General features: G+C 39.1%; 1 protein-coding gene across 4 annotated transcripts in view; it reads right to left on the reverse strand.

The window, feature by feature from the left end:
• The window catches only part of KIZ (kizuna centrosomal protein), a 113,144-nt gene that overhangs the window by 70,720 nt on the left and 20,593 nt on the right, over positions 1-21,831 (reverse strand). For all 4 annotated transcript variants that reach the window (XR_010342097.1, XM_012463438.3, XM_012463440.3 and 1 more), the window contains 2 exons: positions 6,019-6,664; positions 5,339-5,654 (listed from right to left, as the gene is read on the reverse strand). Coding sequence is in view for 3 of the 4 variants with exons in the window: in XM_012463438.3 (XP_012318861.2) it covers positions 5,339-5,654; positions 6,019-6,664 (962 nt within the window). In the remaining variant the exon portion in view is untranslated. The remainder of the gene's footprint in view (positions 1-5,338; positions 5,655-6,018; positions 6,665-21,831) is intronic.

The following is a 21,831-nucleotide window of genomic DNA, read 5'->3' on the forward strand; positions in this document are numbered from 1 at the left end:
TAGACAACTAATCTTTTACAAAGAGCCAAGAAAATTCAATAGAAAAAAGACAGTTTTTAAGAAATGGTACTTGAAAAATGGACATACACATGCAAAATATATATATTTTTTGAATCTAGACAATGACTTTATATCTTGCACAAAAATTAAGTCAAAATGAATCATAAATCTACATGTAAAATGTAAAACTATAAAGTCTCTAGATAATAGTATAGGAGAAAATCTAGGTGACCTTGGGTTTGGTGATAAGTCTTTAGATACAACACCCAAAGCGCAATCCATTAAAAAATATTTATTAAAATTTTAGTCAGGTGTGGTAATACAAGCTTATGCCTGTAATTCCAGCATTTTGGAAAGTCAAGGCAGGCAGATTGCTTGACCCCAGGAGCTCGAGACCAGCCTGGGCAACATGGCCAAACCACATATCTACAAAAAATTTTTTAAAAATTAGCCAGGCATGGTGGCATGCACCTGTGGTCCCAGCTACTCAGGAGGCTGAGGTGGCAGGATCACCTGAGCTCGGGGAGGTTGAGGCTGCAATGGGCCATGATCCTACCACTGCACTCCAGCCTGGGCAATAGAGTATGATCCTGTCTCTAACAAAAAAACAAAATACATTTTTAAAAATAAAATTTAAAACTTCTGCTCTGTAAAAGTCACTATTCAAAGGAAAAGACAAGCCATAGACTGGGAGACAATATCTGCAAGACACACTATCCCCCTGATAAAGGACTGGTATCCAAAATACAGAAAGAGCTATTAAAACTCAACAATGAGAAAATAATTGCATTAAAAATGGGTGAGAGATATGAAAAGCCATCTCATTAAAGAAGATATACAGATGGCAAATAAGCATATGAAAAGATGTTCCACATCACATGTCATTAGGGAACTACAAATTAAAACAATCGCATACCACTAAACACCTTTTAGAATGGCTAAAATTTTAAAAACTGACAATACCAAATGCTGACAAGATAGAGCAACAAGAACTCTCATTCATTGCTAGTGACAATGCAAAATGGCACAGCAGTTTCTTACAAAGCTAAACATAGACTTACCTATTTAGCCATAGAAAAGAATGAGATCCTATCATTTACAACAACATGGATGGAACTGGAGGTCATTATGTTAAGTGATATAAGCCAGGCATGGAAAGACAAACTTTGCATGTTCTCATTTATTTGGGAGAGCTAAAAACTAAAACAATTGAACTCATGGAGACAGAGTAGAAAGAAAGATAGTTACCAGAGGCTGGGAAGGGTAGAAGGGTTTGGGGTGAGGGGAGGTGGGGAAGGTTAATAAGTATAAAAAGGTAAGTTAGAAAGAATGAATAAGATCTAGTATTTGACAGCACAACAGGATGACTATAGTAAATAATAATTGTACATTTAAAAATAACTGAAAGAGTATAATTGGATTGTTTGTAACACAAAGGATAAAGGCTTCAGGGGATGGATACCCCATTTACCATGTGTATCAAAATATTTCATGCACCCCATAAATATATATATATACACCTACTATGTACACACAAAAATAAAAAATAAAAAAATAACCCCAAACCAAATACAGACTTACATATATCCAGCAATGACACTCCTTGGCATTTACTCAAATGAGTTAAAAACTTAGGTTCACACAAAAACCTGCAGAGATATTTATGGCAGCTTTTATTCATAATTGGCAAAATGTAGAAGCCACCAAGATATTCCTCAGTAGGTGAATGGATAAACTGCGGTACATCCAGACAATGGAATATTATTCAGCGCTAAAAATAAATAAGGTATGAAGCCATAAAAAGACTTGGAAGAACCTTAAATATACATGACTAAGTGAAAAAAGCCAATCTGATAAGACTACTTGTTACATAATTCCTACTACTTGACATTCTGGAAAAGACAAGACACTAAAAAGATCAGTGCTTGCCAGGGGTTCAAGTGGGGTTAAAGGAAGAGGGGTGAGTAGATGGAGCACAGGTGATTTTCAAGCAGATAAACTATTTTTTAATGATACTGTAAAGGTGGACACATATCATTATGCATTGATATATAAAACAAAGCAGGCCAGGTGCATGGCTCATGCCTGTAATCCCAGCACTTTGGAGGTGGGCAAATCTCCTGAGGTTAGGAGTTTGAGACCAGCCTGGCCAACATGGTGAAACCCCATCTCTATTAAAAATACAAAATTAGTGGATGTGCTGGCACATGTCTGTAATCCCAGCTACTCAGGAGGCTGAAGCACGAGAATAGCTTGAACCAGGAGGCGGAGGTTGCAGTGAGCCAAGATCATGCCATTGCACTCCAGCCTGGGTGACAACAGCAAAAACTCTATCTCAAAAAAACATATATATAGTGAAACAAAAAACCCACTAGCATGAGAAACGGCTTGTTGGTTAATGCGGATAGGCACACCCACTTTTAAAGTCCCTATCAGTCTATAATGTTCTACCACTGCTTACCACAGTGTGAAAACGCACTTGCTCAGATGGTGAGGATACAAGGTGAGGGGAAGCACAGGTTGCCTTGGCTGCTGTATCACTCACTCAGATACCTTGTTACCATGTGTTCCCACAACGAACCCTGAACATGTCCAATTTAGCTTGTTTCCAGTCACGGGTAGACACTTCAATCCATACAATCCTAGCTTCCAATTCTTCAACTGAGTTGTATTAATTATTGCTGTATCACAAATTACCATAAATTTATTATTTAATAGTTCTCATGAGACAGGAGTCTGGATCTGGGTGAGTGGGGTCATCTGCTCAGGGTCTCACCAGGCTGAAATTAAGGTGTCTGCTGGAGATGCAATCTCATCTAAGGCTCAGTGACCTCTTCCAAGCTCACTGGTTATCAACAGAATCAATTTCCTTGGGGCTGCAGAACTGAGGCCCTCAGCCCCTAGAGGCTGCAGGCCATTTCCTGTCATGTGATCTTTCCCACAAGATGATAGTTTGCTTCTGCAGGCAAACAGGAGAGTATCTTAGCTGTTTTAAATCTCTCTGGCTTCAGGCTGGATGCAGTGGATCATACCTCTAATCCTAGCACTTTGGGAGGCCAAGGGGGTAGACCACTTGAGGTCAGGAGTTTGAGACCAGCCTGGCCAACATGGTAAAACCAGGTCTCTACCCAAAATACAAAAATTGGCCAGGCATGGTGGTAGGCATCTGTAATCCTAGCTATTTGGGAGGTTAAGGAGGGGAATAGCTTGAACCTAGAAGGCAAAGGTTGCAGTGAGCTTAGATCATGCCACTGACTTCAGTAAAGGCCCAGTCTCTTTTAAAGTCTCATCTGATTAGATAGGTCCAATTGGGATAATCTTTATTTGACTAGCTCAAAGCCAACTGATTTGGGACCTTCATTATATCTGCACTATCCTTCATCTTTGTCATGTGACATAGCTTCGTCACAGGAGTAAAATCTATCAAACTCTCAATCCTGCCCACTCTCAAGGCAAGGGGATTACACAGGGCACATACAACAGGGAATGGGAATCTCGGGGCCATCTACACTTCTGCCTACCACACGGATAATTAATCCTAATAAACTAATGCTGTCAGGTTAATCCTCCTAAATCAAGCCTCATCACACTGTCCTTCTCCTAAAATAACCTTGAACAGCTCTACAAAGCATAGAAAGTGAACTCCAAATTCATCAACCTGATATTCCAGGCCTTTCTTAACCTCAACCCAGGTGGCATTTTGAACCTTAACTCCAAAAGGCCCTCCTTGCCCACAGGGTCTGCCCCCACCATGCCCTCTGTGTTCTCTGCTCTGCATTCCTTCTTGTGTTTTCCTCCAAACTTGATTTGCTCTTTCCCTTCTCCTCCTCCTCCTTCAAAGCCTATACAGCCTTCAAGGAGCTGCACAGATTCTACATTCTGAATCATATGCTCCTATATGTCCTTCTTTGTCCCATTTATGCATTTTTGCTAATTAAATTCATTCAAGTGATTTTTCTGCAGGCCCCCAACAGACCCTAAAGTAAACTGAAATACTAAACTGTTGGGGTTATAGTGTTAGCTCTATAAATATGATGCTATGGTGTCAGACTAATAACCCTCAGAGTGCAGGGGAAGAGCGTCAGCTAAACAATAAATTAAGAAAATGTGGGACCTCAAATGCAGTGGTGATGTCAGCAAGTTAACTAGCATCATTTAAAACCACCTTCAACCTATTCTTAGAGAATATTTTTACCCAGAAAATCAGTAGTCTCAAATTTGATAATATAGACACAGAAACAACCACTGCTGACTGACATTTTCATTCTGGGAACATTTTATTAAGAGAAATATTCAAAATTCCCCACATGCCCATATTTTCCACTAACTATTGGGAAACAATATGCCAAAACTCCAAGGAGCTTGACTTTATGCCTCGAAGATCATTTAAAAAAAGTCATCCAAATGGAGACAGAATGAACATTCTTGACTCTTAGAGAAATGTTAAGTAGGAATTCCATATACATACTCAATTTTTTTCACCTCAGAAAAAGACTGAGTCCTGGGTAAGTATATTATGTGTTAGCCTACCAAAGTACTAACTTCTCCATGATGATGTAATATGTATTACCTGTGCCTCTCTGATGACAGAAGTATTATTATTAGAAAAATCCATTTGGCTTGCCTCCCCAATAAATCAAATTTCCCAAAGACAGGAACCATGTCGGTTCTTTCATCCATAGTGCAAGAACTCTGATCAGTAGCACAAAAGGATATATGAGCTTTTATCAGTTGGATATTATAAGTTCTCAAAATGTATAAAGCTGATGTTCCCATTTAACATTAGAGATTCCAATGTTTCCTATTTACATTCAAAAAAGGATGGCTTGTAATATATACAACTAGAAGAACTTATTAACTCATATTTAATCAGATGACAAAAATGATACTATGGCAAGGAATATAAGGATTAAGCAAATTAATTAGGTATAAAGTTCTCAGGCTCTGACGCTGCATTCCTAGTAAGTTTAACTGTCACCTTCTGTGGTACCAAAACTTCAAAACAGATTTATTTTCTGAAAGGCTGGAGAGTAGGGGGTTGGGGAATGCCTTATAAGTTAAACAGGGATTATGTGTATATAAGCTGTCAATCACCATGATTCAATGATATTCAAACTTTTAAAGCTATTTTGGCAAAGAAAGAAAGAGGAAGGGAGGGAGGTAGGAAAGAAAGGACAGAAAGAAAGAAAATTAGTTCTTACCTAAAAGACTAGTTATGAGACTTAAGAAATTTACACATTCATGGCTGAGTGCTCAACAACACATTCCCAGTGGAATGGTCTCTAAAAATGTCTACAATTAAAAACAGAACAGTAGGAAAAAAAATTGAGTGTCTTACTCTCTTATTGGTGCGTTAGTGGAGGATTCCTTTTCTGAATCAGGAGAGCTTAGGGTTTGCAAAATACAATTATTTTTTTCAGTAGATAGGGCATCTCTTTCTTGCTCAGAGTGGATTAATTTTAAGGCCTCTATTCCATCTTCTCCCTCCACCTTGCCATCCGGATTTGGCTGTGGTTCTGGGCTCTTTAAAATCAGATCATCTTCACTTATAGAAACGGTGAGGTCACTGCTGGTGCTCCAACTTTCCTCCTCCTTCTCTTCCTGCATTTTTCTGAAGGGCTTTTGTGACTCTGGGTCCCCATGAGCAAGATGATCTGCAAGTGGGGACATTAATCGATTACCAATCTCTGACTTCAGGGGGAAGCAAGGTTAACACACAGTAGAATTATTCATTAGTTAAAAACATGGAGGAGCAACCCACAATTCATTACAGAACTTAGAAGCTTAAAAATGTGTTCAAATGCTTTTTAAAAAATCAGTGGGTTTAAAAATCAGCAAATTCACTTGCATTTAAGAGTTCATTAGAATGGAATTTGTTGGCAAAGACACTATTTTATCACAAAGAGATATAATTCGAGAGTATTCTTTTGTCCTTACATAAGATCATTACCACCCAGAAAAAGTAAAAATCACCGCCACCCAGAAAAATCAGCAACCAAACTCAGTCTCTTGTCCCACCTGAAACACCTTCCCAAGCAGAATGCTTCTCTTGAGACCACTTATTTTCAGATCCACGGTATTCTGAAACTGATATCGGAGAGACTGGTGGGCTGGCTCTTTTTTCCTCAACTTCAATATGTTCCCGTGTCAGTATTTCTCCCTCTGATTCCCCTGATCTGCAGGAACTGTCACACTTTAAATCAGTGGTTCTGTTCTCTGGACTTAATCTTTCCTGTAATGGGGAATTGAGTTCAGCAGACTTTTTGCCTTCAGATAAATTACTCTTGCCATGACGTGTGTTACTTCCTATCTCCAAGCAATGAGTTTGTTCCTCCTCAGACAATACACTGGCTGTGACTGGCGTTTTCTCACCAGGCTGAAGAGATGCCTTTCCATCTATGTTGTCAGACTTATTTAAGCACTGTGTGTCACTACTAGTTTGTACTACACAGCTGTCTGTCACATTACTGCTCTGGGCTGTCTGTCGATGTGAATGTAGGTCAGGAATTGAAAAGTTCTTTGTGGGCTGGGGAGATTTGTACTCTGTACTGAAATCTCCCATGCTTGAGTCGACTGACATTTGGCGGCCCATAAAGATTGCTGCTGGTTGATACAATCCTCTCGACATGGCTATTCCTGAGTTAATTCCCTCCTGCACTGCAACCTGCAACAACAAAAGAGATGTGAGCTAAACATACTGTGTATGAACAACTAGGTGGGTTGTTTTTTTCTTCAGAAATAAAAGGAGGTCAAACAAAGCATGAATATTGAAATCAGCACCTATCATGTTTTATAAAACTCATGGCTTTCTACATAATGAATGAGAAAAAAGCAGCAAAATCAATATGATTTAATTTTAATAATGATGATAGTTCATAAAACAAATATAGTAAAGATAGCAGGCCAGGTGCAGTGGCTCACACCTGTAATCCCAGCACTTTGAGAGGCCAAGGCCGGCAAATCACCTGAGGTCAGGAGTTCGAGGCCGGCAAATCACCTGAGGTCAGGAGTTCGAGACCAGCCTGGTTGCCATGGTGAAACCCTGTCTCTACTAAAAATACAAAACTCAGCGGGGCATGGTGGCGGGTGTCTGTGATCCCAGCTACTCAGGAGGCTGAGGCAGGAGAATCACTTGAACCCAGGAGGCAGAGGTTGTGGTGAGCCGAGATCACGGCACTGCACTCCAGCCTGGGCGACACAGCGAGACTTCATCTCAAAAAAGAAGAAAGTACAGAATATATGTTTTTGAAAAAAGAAATACATGCTTTGAAAAGACATCATTAGGAAAGTGAAAATATAATCTACACAATGGGAGAAAATAAATTATGTATCTGATAAGGGTCTAGTATCCAAAATACACAAAGAAGTCATGTAACTAAATAATAAAAAGACAAACAGCCCTTAAAAGTAGGGAAAAGATTTGGATAGCCATTTCTCCAAAGAAGATATATTAATGGCCAATACACACACAAAATGATGCCTAATATCATTACTCATTAGGGAAACATAATTCAAAAGCACAATAAGGTATCACTTTACACACTATGATGGCTATCTTGGTCTGTTCAGGCTGCTATAACAAAATACCATGGACTGGACAGTGCATAAATAACAGAAATTTGTTTCTGATAGCCCTGGATGCTGGGAAGTCCAAGATCAACACAGGAGCCAGCAGACTCTGGGTCTTGTAAGGGTCTGCTTTCTCTCAGACAGCATCTTTCTGCTGCGTGCTCGCAGGGTGGAAGGGGCAGACAAATTTCCCTGGGCCTCTTTCATAAGGAAACTAATCACACTCATGAAGGCTCTGTTCCTCGACCTAATAACTTCCCACAGTCCTCATCCTCAAACACCTTCACCTTGGGGATTAGAATTTCAATATATGAATTTTGCGGGGGGCACACAAATATTTAGTCCACAGCAATGGTTATACTTTATACTAAGAATGGCAGGTGCTTTAGTTTAAGATCTTTAAGATGGAGAGTACTTCTCCACTAATCAGGAGAAATATGAGATGGAAATAAAGACATTATCACTTACAGGTTCTGGGAGTACACAGCATGCCTGCAGGCCAAACACACAGAGGTCAGAGAGTACAAGCAGAGAGAGAGAAAAGGGACCCATGTCCTCACATGGTAGAAGTGGGGTTTGTGGGGAAGGACACATGAGCCAATGTCTTATTTGGGTCCCAGGTGTTTCCAAACAGATTTTCCACAGGAAGCATGGAGAGTTTTTTGTGTTTTTGAGATGCAGTTTTGCTCTTGTTGCCTAGGCTGGAGTGCAGTGGCGTAGTCTCAGCTCACTGCAACCTCTGCCTCCTGGGTTCAAGCGATTCTCCTGCCTCAGCCTCCCGAGTAGCTGGGATTACAGGCATGCACCACAACGACTGGCTAATTTTGTATTTTTAGTAGAGATGGGGTTTCTCTATGTTGGTTAGGCTGGTCTCGAACTTCTGACCTCAGGTCATCCACCCGCCTTGGCCTCCCAAAGTGCTGGGATTACAGGAGTAAGCTACCGTGTCCGGCCGGGGAGTTTTAACTGGTGAGTTTAAAGCAAGCAGGCATGAGTTCTGGGAGGTTACCCAGTGATTGAGAGGTGGCCACTGTGGCATATCCGTATGGTCTATGGGGGATGCAAAGGTCAGAAGGGCCTGTCAAGCAGGCTGCATCCAGCTGTCCCACAGGGAAGTGGTCACCAGAGAGTAGCTATGTAAGGCAGGTATCTGGATCGACCACACTGAGGAACTGGGGAGGAGGGTGGAACTGCAAACTGTGTCAGGGGTGACTGAGTCTTGCTTCTGGTATGAGACGGTTCAACTTAGATTTAAAATGGATGCCGAGGCAACATAAGATTGTAAGAACTCACTACAACAGGTAATAACAAGTGTTGTCCAGAATGTGGAGAAATTAGAATCATACATTGCTGATGGGAATATAAAATGGTACAGCCACTTTAGAAAAGTTTTTCAGCTCCTGAAAAAGTCAAACAGAGTTACCATCTGATCAGTAATTCCATATCTAGGCAGAGGTATGGAGAGTGTAAACATATGACTATACAAAAATTTGTACAAGGATATGCATAGCAACATTATTTATGATAGCCAAAAGTGGAGATAACTCCAATGGCCATCATTAGATGACTAGATAAAATGTAATACATTCGCACAAGGGAATAATTTTCAGCTACGAAAAGAAATGAATTACTAATACCTGCTACATCAGGGATGAACTTTGAAAATATCATGATAAATGAGAAGCCAGTCACAAAAGACCAATTACTCTAAGATTTCATTTACAGAAAATGTTCAGAATAGCCAAATTTTTAGAGACAGGAAGTAGTTAACTGTTTGCCCCAGGCTGGGGACTGAATGGAAGGGGTGGGTGATGGAGAGTAGAAGGAATCGGAGGAGGTAAAGAGTGATTGCTAATAGGTGTGGGATTTCTTTTTCAGGAATGAAAGTATGCTCACATTGATTGTGATTATGGCTACACAACTCTGAATATAATAAAAATTATAAAGCTGTCACCAAAACAAATGAACAAATGAATAAAAAATTCTCAGAAAAGAAATTAAGTTATGCAGTTAATCTGAGATTAGAAAAAGTTCCCAGCACTGAGGCTGGGGTAGGAGGATGGCTTGAGCCCAGGAGTTTGAGACTAGCAAGACTCCATCTCTACAAAATAAAAAGTTGAAAAAAAAATTTTTTTTTTAATGAAAGGATATTCAGGCACCTGTAATCCCAGCTACTCAGGGGCGCTGATGCAGGAACATCACTTGAACCTGGGAGGCAGCGGTTGCAGTGAGCCGAGATCACACCACTGCACTCCAGCCTGGGTGACAAGAGCAAAACTACATCTCAAGAATAAATAAATAAATAAATAAATAAATATTAGCTGGGCATGGTGGCACACACATGTGGTCCCAGCTACTTGGAGACTGAGGCAGGAGAACTGCTTGAGCCCAGGAAGTCAAAGCTGCAGTGAGCTATGCTGGCACCACTGCACTCCAGCTTGGGCTACAGAGTAAGACCCTGTCTCAAACAACAACAAAAAAGATTAGAAAAAGTACATCTCTCCTATCTCTCCCCATAGATGGAGGAGGGACAGGAAGATCCAGCAGGATAAAAAAGTACAGAGGAAAAAAGAAGTTCTACCTTCATGATCCTTTATTCCTCTAGCTGTTCTCCCCAGAGAAAGCAACTCTAGTTTCCTGCAGAAAGGACCTGGACACACTAGTAAGTATGTGCGTAAAGGGTGACATATTTTGCATTATATAATTATAGTTTTTATTATATTCAGTTTTAACAGCTGCATATTATCCTATTCTATAGATGTACCGTAATTTATGTAAACAGTCTGCTATTGAAGGACATTGGTTTGTTTCCCACCATCTTCCACTCCAAATCATGCTGCAGTGATTACCCCTGAGTGTATGTCTCTCTGCACACAGGCGAGTGTATCAGTAGGATACTTTTCCAGAACTGAAATTGCTGGGTCAAGCCTGCCTTATAGAATAGTGTCATTTCACCATCCAAAGAGGCCATTATGTCATTTTAAAGAATTTTCCATTATTCCATGTGGTTTAAATAGCAAAATGATATTAATCAACATTCTAACTCATCAATGAATAGTACTTGTAATACATGTATATGTCTTCTATTCTTTTGTAATAAAAAAGCTTATATACATTATACTGATATAACAACAAAGACAAATTTTAAAACAGGCCTGTAACAAATCAGGAGTTATAAAAAGGTGGCCCTTAATGATATATAAAAACAGAAGTCTGTGGACGATGCAGGGCCCAAAAAAGGCAACGTGTAATCTAACAGTGACTTTCATTTTTCCTGCAAATAGATGGCTCTGAGTGTGGAGACTTCAGCAGGTTGGTGGGATGGGGGCGGGCGGGTCTCAGAGTGGCTGTGCAATAGCAGTCATTTGGTGGAGACATGAGGCAAATCACTCTCAGACTTGTAGGTCTGAGAAGGCTTTAATTTTTCATTTTCAAGACCAGTTTACGAAGTGTTAATGCACCAACACCAGAGCAATGACTAACCCAGTACAGGGAGGACACAGGAGGCCTAAGCACCTTACTCTTTTGATCTGCTAAAGGCCAAGCCAAAGCATAAAAGAAGGCACATTTCAGATATGAGAAAGCCACCTGAGGAGGGCCAAAGGAAGTGCCCCTGAGTTACTACTTTCAACTAGTGATTCTCAAATGTTTCTGACCCACTAAGAGAGGCAAAACTTAACAATGAATCCAGAGCCAAGGACTAGAGAGAAATAACAATCAGATTGGTAATCTGTGCAGTCAGGAAAAGTAGTGGGGAACCATGATGCAGCATATAGTAAATGCTTCAGAACTACAGAACGTGAAAATAAGGACCCAATTCAAGAGACAACACTGTTAGCAGAGGTTTATTTCCCAAAAAGAGGAGCATTTACCAGTCTCTGTGACAGCAAGTAGTTATTAACTGTTTTGATTGCCAAACTTCTTGGAATACTGAACTCTGGGTTCTCAACAAACTCTAGTAATATACTAATTAATAAGTACATGGCACGTTAGTGGCCTGTAACAAGTCAGGACTTATAAAAACATGGCCCTTAGTGATGTGTAAAAATAAAAGTCTGTGGACGATGCAGGACCCAGAAAAGGCAACGTGTAATTAAGGATCCACTTCAATTCAACAGGAAGGTCATCTTCATCTTCCTGCTGTATTTCTGGTGGTTGCCAGATTTATTTTTAGGGAGAAGTAACTTTTTATTTTGACATAATTTAAAAAAAATTTTTTTAAACATAGAGAGATCAGGCCTATGTTGCTCAGGGTGGAATCGAACTCCTGGGCTCAAGTGAACTTCCTGCCTCAGCCTCCCAAGTAGCTGGGACTAAAGGTGTGCACGAACATGCGGGGCTTTATTTTGATATAATTTTACACTTACAGAAACATTACAAAAATCGTACATAATATTTCCCTAATAGTGTTTAGCCAGATTTACCAATTGTTTACATTTTATCTCATTTATCATTTTCTCTCCCTCTACATATATGAGTTTCTGTCTATATGTGTGTATACTTAAATATAAGCATACTATTTTTTTCCTGAATCATTTGAGGGTAAGTTAGGACATCCTGCCTATCTACCACTAAGCAATTCAGTGAGCATTTCCAAAGGCACAGGGACATTCTTGTTCTTGAGCAAAGTTCATGATCAAAATCAGAATATTTAACACTGATATAATCTTGTTTTCTATTCCACAGCCCATAATCCAATTTTTTCAACTGGCCCAATAATAAGCCAGTAACAAACTCATTTGTTATTATTATTCCAAGTATTACATACTATACATTATTGTTTGTGTTATACTTTTATACAACTGGCAGCACAGTAGGTTTGTTGACACCAGCACCGCCACAAACAGGTCAGAAATACATTGCACTACAATGTTAAGTCATTAGGCAACAGGAAGTTTTTCAGCTCCATTATAATCCTATGTCTAAGATGGACAACAATGTGATACCATTCTATACACATTATAATAAATTTTTAAAAATTAAAATTGTAAAATCCTGGATTGGGTCCTGGAACAACAAAAAAAGAAGACATTAATGGAAAAATTGGTAATATCTGAACAAAGTCAAAGTCTAGAGTTTAGTTAATAGCAATGTACCTGTGTTGGTTTCCTAGATTTGACAAGTGTGGCATGGTAATGTAAAATGGTAACAACGGTGAAAACTAGGTGAAGGATCCAAGGGAACACTCTGCACTATCTCTGCAACTTTTCTGCAAATCTAAAATTATTGTAAAATAAAGATGATTTTAAAAAATTATAAATCCCCAGTACTGAGGAAGGTTAGGTGAAATAGAAGCTGTAAAACTATTGGTAGCTGAATAAATGGGCAGAATCCTTTTAGGAAAGAATCTGGCATCAAGAGTCCTAACCATGCTGTTGTCTTTGATTCAGTAATTCTACATGAAAATCCATCATAATAAGGAAATAAACCTAATAGAAAAAACAGCTATGTGGACAAACAAGTTCACTTGTAGCATTATTTAAAATCATAAAAAGTTGGAAACAACCTATACAACTATAAAATAGGGAAAGATCATGAAGTCATAAAAACGAGGCAAATAAAGACTATGTCATAACAAAGATACTTAGATATGATAAACTTTAAAAAATGATATACTCAGTATGCTTCTACCTATATAAAATAAATTCTAAATGCAGGAAAAAAATATTTACCAAAATGTGTTTATACAGAATTATGTCAAGAATATTAACATTGCTATTCTTTTTTTTTTCTGGTTTAATAAATTCAACTTGATTTAAACTTTTTAAAACCATTTTACTGAGATATAATTCACACACCATAAAATTTATCCTTTTAAAAGCATATAATTCAGTGGATTTTTAGTATGTTCACAGAGTTGTGTGACCATCACCACAATCAATTTTAGAACATTTTTTCATCACTCCAAGAAGAAACCCCGTACCTTTTAGCAGTAACTTCCCATCCTCCGCAGTCAGTCCTCAGCCCTAGGCAACCACTAATCTACTTTGTTTGTAAAAATCCGCTTATTTTGATAATTTTATTAATATGTAAGTGGAATCATATAATATGTTGTCTTTTTTGATAGGTTTCTTTCACTCAGCACAATGTTTTCAAGCTTTAGCCATTTTGCGGCATTTATCAGTATTTTTTTTGTGGCCGAATAATATTGTGTTTTATGGATATAGTGTATTTTGTTTATCCCTCCATCAGATGAGGGTATGTGAACTGTGTCCACTTTTTGGGTACTATGAATAATGCTGCTACACTTTTGTCCACTTTTTGTGTCCAGTCCTGTACACAGCAACCTGTGACTGAAATTGTTGCCTCATATGGTAACGAGATGTTTAACTTTTTCAGGAACTGCCAAGCTGTTTTCCAAAGTGTTTGTACCATTTTACATTCCCACCAGCAATTACATACACTTTTATAACAAAAAAATGAGAAAAATTGTAAAAATTAATTGTGCTCACTATAAGTCAATGCTACATTTGAACTAGCTCAACACTTGCAAAGTAAAATAATGGCTCCAGTAAAATGCAAGCTGGGCTTCTGCAGGCTGGCAGGTTTCCCATTTGCTGAGATCAGGCTCTAAGACAGGTGTCTCTTTTCTTTTTTAAAAGTCTGTCATTTTATTAGCTTAGCAACAGGAAACAGAGTGATCTTTAATCTTAAATTCTGAACATTATTATGTGTCTTTTCAAAGCAGTTTCTGAGCCAGAGAAACTGAAAAGAGAATGCCATGTTTCACAATATTGTTGACATAGGAATAATATTAGGAATTCAAAAGTTTTTGAGAGACAGGTGTTATTGCCAAAAGCAGCAGCATGTATCAGTATTTAGGGATTTGACATAATGACCAACGCTTCCACACCTTCCTGTTACTTTCTGTAGTTGAGTGCTAGAGATAAATCTATAATCCAAGATTTTAGTTCAGTTCTTCATTTCTTGTCACAGTTATTCATCTGCAGTCTTAAAAAATGTTGGGAGTTGGGGGAAGCAATAGCAAAGCAAGTGAACATGACTGAAAATATTTATTAGTGAACAGAAGGTAACTTTTAAGTTAGGAATTCATCTTTACTGGGGAAAAGAAGAGGAGTGAACATAAGAAGATACCAACAAGTTTAGAATTCTAATGATGTCTTAATCATTATGAACTACAGTATTTAAAGGCAGACCTTAACCATTAATATACTTTGAAAAAAATGTTATGCTTCGTGGTTTGCAAAATGCTAAGGAAATCTTTATTTTTTCTTCTTATCATTATTTTCACAGACAAGGGAATGAAAAACAGCAAGTTAAATGCAGAATGGAAATGAAGCTGTTAGGCCAAATTTTCAGCTTTTCACATGGTACAATTATTGTTTTTAATTTCTATGTAAGCAAGTTCTTAAGTCATATTGAGAAGATTTTTAAAAAATCCATTAACGGTAATTTACATGCAATAATCCTAAAGAAATTATTTTGCTTTACCACATATCATGCACTGAATTACGTCCAATTCATACATTGAAGCCCCAATCCCCAATGCGGCTCTATTTGGAGATAAGGCCTTAAAGGAGGTAATTAAGGTTAAATTAGGTCATAACGGTGGGCCTTTAATCCAGTAGAATTGGTGTCCTTATAAGAAGAGGAAGAGACACCAGCGATCTCTCTGTTAATGCACACAGAGAAAAGAGCAAATGAAGACACAGTGAGAAGGCCCCTTCTAAGACTCAAGGAGAAAGGCCTCATCAGAAAGCAACCCTGTTGGCACCTTGATCTTGGGACTTCCAGGCTCCAGAACTTCAAGAAACACACTTTTGTTGTTTAAAACACCCAGTTTGTGGTATTTTGTTATGGCAGCCCTAGCAAACTAATACAGCATGCCATTGTGATTTTTAAGTCTTCTTACATATTGCCACCATGATAAATTATAGTCACCACCAAAATCTCACAACTTAGACCATAAAGAGATAGCTCTGGTGATGAAATTCGACAGTTATTGGAACTATCTAAATTTTTAGATGTATCTGTTAAATTAGGCTTTAACGGTATATTCTGTAAATTATGTTGCACAGTAAATCACTACGAAATCAATCTTCATGAGGTGTCACCATCAAGTGGCATTACCTCCTATTTCTTCAATTCATCTCTATGCTCACACCAGCCTCTTCACTATCTTAAATAAGTGGCAAGAATCCAGGATCAAAGTAAGGCTACCCTAGTGGAGAACAAAAATGGTGATGATGGTGTTGACGGTGGCACCAAGAGCAGTGAACATTTATCAAGCACACACAAGGTGATAAGCAGGAGCTAAGAGATTTATATTATCAAAACAACCATTATTATTAGCCCTACTCTTATGGGACATAGCCAGGTTGAGGAACTTGTCCATGTTCACAGAGCCAGGATTCAAACCCAGACACCAGGACTACAATGCAGATCTCTTATGCTACAATATCCAAAATGGAGTCAGTCAAACTCAAATTGCGTTACTTAACCAGACTTTTTAAAACGAACAAATCTAAAAATTCCTAATAATGATTCTGAAGCCTGTGCCTAATTTCTAACGTCAAATAATTCAAAATCTGATCTCACTAAAATAGACCCTGAATAGAACTTATATATGATTAATAAAACCCAGCCTGTCATGGGGCAAATGGAAGAGTAAGAGAAAAGCAAGTGTGAGCTTTCAAGAGAAATCCAGCATTCCAAAATAATGCCAGTAGGTAACTTTCACAAAATAAACATGTACACCCCAGAACCACTCTTTCTCTCAACATCTGTAGGCCTATCCAACTGTGTTCGTCAAAGAAATACAAAGTTAAGTCATGGTTTTCAAGTAACACTTCCTAAGAGGCTTAACAAGTACCTAAAAATGTCAAGGTAACAGCCCTTTTTTTATAATACAATTCATATTCCCTGTATATGCCCCACCATCCCCAAATAGGGTAACTTGGGGTAGAACTCTCTTAAGAGATCCCCATTCACAAAAGAAATACACAGAACTACATCAGAGGGATAGAAAGGCACCTCCACTTTCTATAATTCTGAGGGATCTGAGTAAGGACATAAGCAATCCACACTCCCCCACAATTAAAAGAACAGTCTCAACCACAAGCAGGCTCCTTCTTCCTAAAATGAACCAACCACCTGCTCATCCCTTCTTCATATGTTTAATTTTTAAAATTGTATTAAAATTATTAAATTATAGAAATGAGACACAAAGCAAAGATATGTAAAGAACAAGTTACTTATTTTCCCCACCTCATTGCCTCCCTCTCCCCTCCACGAGGTAACTGAAGCAAACCAGTTAGGATGCCTGTTCACACCTGCCTTCAAACCCATGACAACAAATTCCATACTGGTAAGGTTTGGCTACTTGCACAAAGTGGGGGCGTGTTGTAAGCAACCCCTTGCAACCTGCTTTTTTCTCTTAAGTATATTTCTTGGACACTGCCCAGATCAAGAGTAATGCACTGGATTCTGGGTACCATATGCAGAACACTTGATCATGAGGATGCACTCTCTCCCTAGCTCAGCCTCTCCTCTGCAGCTGCTCATTCAGGCTGCTTCCATGTTTTTGTTACTACAAACAATGCTGCAACAGACAGACTATATTTTTGCTGTTTTGAACCAAAGATTTTCTTTCTAGGGGACATACTGCCAAAAGGGGGACTGCCAGGACAGAACATATGTATGTATGCATTGTGATCATTATTGCCAGATTCTTTTCCAAGAAAGTTCTAGGCACTAACTTTTTTTTTCAGACTGCATGAAGTATATCTTTTTCTAATAATACAGTATTTCATGGACTATAAATATATGAATTTGTAAAGTCTTCTAAAGAACAAGAAATCAATACTTGTTCTCCTGTGGAACTTCTATAAACCCTTTTCTACTATCAAACGGAAAAAAGAAACAGTGTTTCCCCACAAAATTTATCTTCATCTTGTTAAACTGACTTATGTTTCTTTTCCCCTTCTCATCCACTTTTTTTTCTTCCCTCTCACTCCACTATACCATAGGCACCTGTATCTGTGAATACAATTTTCTCACTTGTTAGAGCCTTTGTCACATGATAGACTTGCACAGAGGAGAGCAAAGGAAGATAGCTGGCTAGCCAAATGTCCCCATAAAAGGTAAGTTTTAAAAATACTGTTTTTCTTTCATTCTTGACTATAAGAGAGTAGCTAATCCCTTTTTAAAAAGGTCCTCTCCCACCAAGTTAATCCTTTCTTCCAGTAACTGAAAAGCAGGCTGATGTTTATTAAAACTTCAGACCAGTCTGCCACTTACCAGCTGTGTGACTGAGAAATTAAGTTACTTAATTTCTTTGAGCTCCCATTTCCTAATCTGTAAAACAGGCATTAAAATAGTTCTTATTTTGTAAGGTTGCTGCAACCAATGTGTATTTGTATATGCCTATATATACAAAGTCCTTAGTACAGTGCCTGAAAGACTAATGGGGGAGCTGTCCATCAGAGCCACACTCCCCACTTAGCTCCTTGGAAGGCACCCCCAAAAGCAGGAGTGGAGCGTCCCAATGTCATCTGCCCTTGAACACCACATGAAGTGGGGAGCACCCGTCACTCAGACAGCAGCTCTCTCCTCTTCCTCCTTTCAGGTCAGCAAGCCATCATCACTCACTAGGTGCAGGGTGCTGTGGGGTGGCGCGGCAGGCAAGAAGGGGCTGGGCCCTGCTATGTGGAAGCTTACTGTCTAGTAAGCTGGGAAAGAGTATGTTCTACCCACTCCTAAAAAAAAGGTCTGCAGATGTTAGGGACAGGACTTGAAACACAATTTGTGAAACTCTTGGCCCAAGTGTTTCTCTTAGCTGCTGTGTAGCACCAGAAGAGGAGCCAGGCACGGCACTTGGGCAGTGGCAGACCTGGAGGGGAAACACCTCCCTTTCCTACTCCTCAGATGGGATATCCCTGATGCATGCCCTACACAGTCATCCAAGTTTCCCAATGGGACTAAGCACCGGGTGCTCTGAGTGGTAACCCACTCAATCACACACTCCTACAGCCTGCTTTCCTTTCCCCATGCCACCTTCCTCCCTCTTCTATCTGTTTCCTGGGACTGCCTCCCAAATAAACTACTTACACTCAAATACTTATGTTAGGATCCTTCCTGGGGGATTCCAACCTAACTCACTTGCTCTTTCAATAGGGACACTTCAGTATAGTTTTAGGATTCCTTTCCCCTTGCTGTGATATTTATTTCAATCAGGTTTCCCCCACACAAGGTATCTGATTCCTTTACTCCTTGGAGATGAGCCAGGCCCTACAGTAGCTGCCTTGGTCTTATGAATGGTGCTCAGATCCTGGGAACAGCAGTCTATCTCATCTGGAATGTAAGAACCCTTTCCACCATCTCACAATGGGGTGTCATCTTCTCTGTCTTGTGCCTCTCCTGCAGTGGCACTGGTCCTGGGAGCAGCTTGGACATCTCTCCGGACATGCTCATTTCTGTGGCAAAAGCCACCACACAGCTCATCCCTGCACACCACGCACACACATCTCCTGTGGCTGTGCAGGCTTTCTCCCTTCAAGTTCTTCTTCAGTCGAGTTGTAAGGCATTTCTTCTGCCCAACAAAGCCAACAGAAACAGATGCTGCTTTTATTGCAGACGTGGGCAGTTTAGCGGGTGGGTCCTCTGCTTGCCACGGCTCACCTGATTCAGTTTCAAATACTACAGCACCAAGGAAGATCAAGTAAAAATGGAATACTTAAAGTTGATTTTATTTCACCAGGAATTTCTCCAACATTTGAAGAGCTACTCCTACTACCTTAGAGGGCACTGTTGCAAGGTGGTTAATAGCATGGACACTGAAGTCCGATGGCCTGGGTTTGAATTTTGGCTCTGCCTGGCTGTGTAGTTTTCGGTGAGTTAACTAACTTTTCTGAGTCTTACTATAAAATGGGAGCAACAATATCCTCTGCTTCCAGGGTTGTTGAGAAGATTAAATGACTTGATACATATAAGGTGTTAATACAGCACCTGGCAAAGTAAAAGTGCAGTGATTATTACCCATTGTTACTACTAGTGTTAAAAGTGGAAGTAACACCTTTATAACCATCCTCCACCTGATCCTTGCAGGGAGGGCTACCACAGTGGAAGTGACACTCCCCAACAAGCCTTTAGCTCTATGATGAAATTCCCTGGTCCTCCACACCTATCCACCCTGCCAGAGTATAATCAGTTCACTTCTACTTCTAGTACAATATATTTCACAGCATAATAGTTCAAAAAAACCACACAACCCCCATCCCCAAATGTACACTCTCATTCACAAACACCATCTTATCTTTCTTTGTGTATATTCTCTAGTCATTGTTCTTCAACCAGAAGAACATGCCTGGAAAAAAACAGAATTTGGCTACAAAATAAAAAACAACAATATATACAATAGGGGTGAAGAATTATTATAGTAAAATTTTTGAGGATTCAAGTGGGGCTTGAAATGTGTCTTTTTGGTATCTATTTTTTGTTAAAGTTGACTAAATAAGTTAATAGTGGAAACAAGCATGGCGGATGAATAGACTAGCTATTAAACCTTCTATGTGAATGCATGATTCTCAAGAGCAACTACTGGATGCAAGTAAACAATGGATGTCCTACACCAAAACTGAGCCAGAGTTTTATATTTAAAAAATGGACACCCACCACTTGATGACTTTTCTTGGCATCCAACTTACTGCCTATGGTTGAAAGCTATACATCCAGTTAAAAAATATATCTTTTTATAATTCAGAATTATTACCAATTTGATAGATCCTCTCCCCTTTATTAGTGTTTTCCACCTCAATGGCCATCACCAATACAGGCCCTCCATTCTATTAATTCCTCCTGCTTGAATGGAGCCTGATTTCCTCAGCTCCATGTTCTCCTCCCCAGGCTCATCCTGCACAGTATTGCCAGCCTCATCTTCCTTGTGACTGCTCTGCTCACAAGTCCTTCCTTCATCTGCTCCAACACACACACACACACACACACACACACACACACATATTCTCTCTCTCTCTCTCTCTCTCTCTCTCACTAATTAGAGAAAGAAATCTCAGTTCTTAGTCTGGTACCATAGTTCCAGGCACCAAATCCCACAAGGTAACTTTCCAAGCTCATTTTTCTCCCACTGACTGGCACCCTGCCCATCCTTCAATGCCAGTTCACACACCACCTTCTCCACCAGGGCTGGGGCTACCCAATTCACAGGAAGCAGGACCTTCATTCTCCTCATCGCTCATGCTTGTCCCATATGACTGGCACTTTATCACACACCACTGTCTGCCTTAGAAAATTGCATTGTAAAAAGCACCTTGAAGGTAAGAAAATTGTGGCATTCATATAGGTACCTACTGTGGCTTCTCAAACAGAACAGATGCTTAGTAACTATTTACTGATTCAACCAGTGACTTGCACTATGCTTCAGGAAAGGCCCTGGAGACCAATGACCAAGACCAATTCATATCACTTCCCAGAGAAGAGGAGCTTGGATTTCCCCTAAACAATAAGACATAACTCATATGATAAGGAATTGTTCAGGAATTAATATATGATAAGGATTAACTAAACATTACTTCACTGAAATGTATTTACCTTTTAACTGGTTGAACATCAATGGAAAATTAGAAAAGGCAGAACATAAATTTCTCCAAATTTTACCTAATTGATTCTTATATAGCCAATAGTCAAAGCATTTAAGGAGATGACACCTTTCCATATAAATGAAAAGACTTCTAATTATTATATGTAACATTTTAAAGGGTTGTCAACTATATGTCTCTTGCTCTAATTTTAAATATGTCCTAAAAGGAGACTCCATAACTATATGTAAAGAACCAGTAGTGTAAATAAAGGAAAAAAACCTTCCATTTTACTGAAGTACCATTGACACTGCCATACTAAGAATATGTCTATCAAGAATGGCATAGAAAGAACTAACTGGCTTATAGATTAAAAACACATCAATTATTTCATGACCGAATGTCAAACGGAAAAACTGTCTGAATGGTTTAGAAGTCTATCACATCATACCACATTTGGCCCACATCGAATGGCATATACATCATTTATCATTAAAGGCCTTTTTATATAGGTCAAGGTTGCTGGGGCTTGGTGTTTTGTATCTTACAGTTTAAAGAATGCTCTAAATTCTAGTTTTTTTTTTTTTTAACTTTTTAATCTGTGAGAAAGGAAAACTAAAACTTCCTATAAACTCAGATTAATGCCTGCTAATGCAGGGAAGAAAGAAAAACTAAACCTTCCTCCTACCATAAAAACAAAATAGTGTGG

This window comes from Aotus nancymaae, unplaced genomic scaffold, assembly GCF_030222135.1.
Source record: "Aotus nancymaae isolate 86718 unplaced genomic scaffold, 86718_ANA_hifiasm-v0.15.2.pri h1tg000001l, whole genome shotgun sequence".
Lineage (NCBI taxonomy): Eukaryota > Metazoa > Chordata > Mammalia > Primates > Aotidae > Aotus > Aotus nancymaae.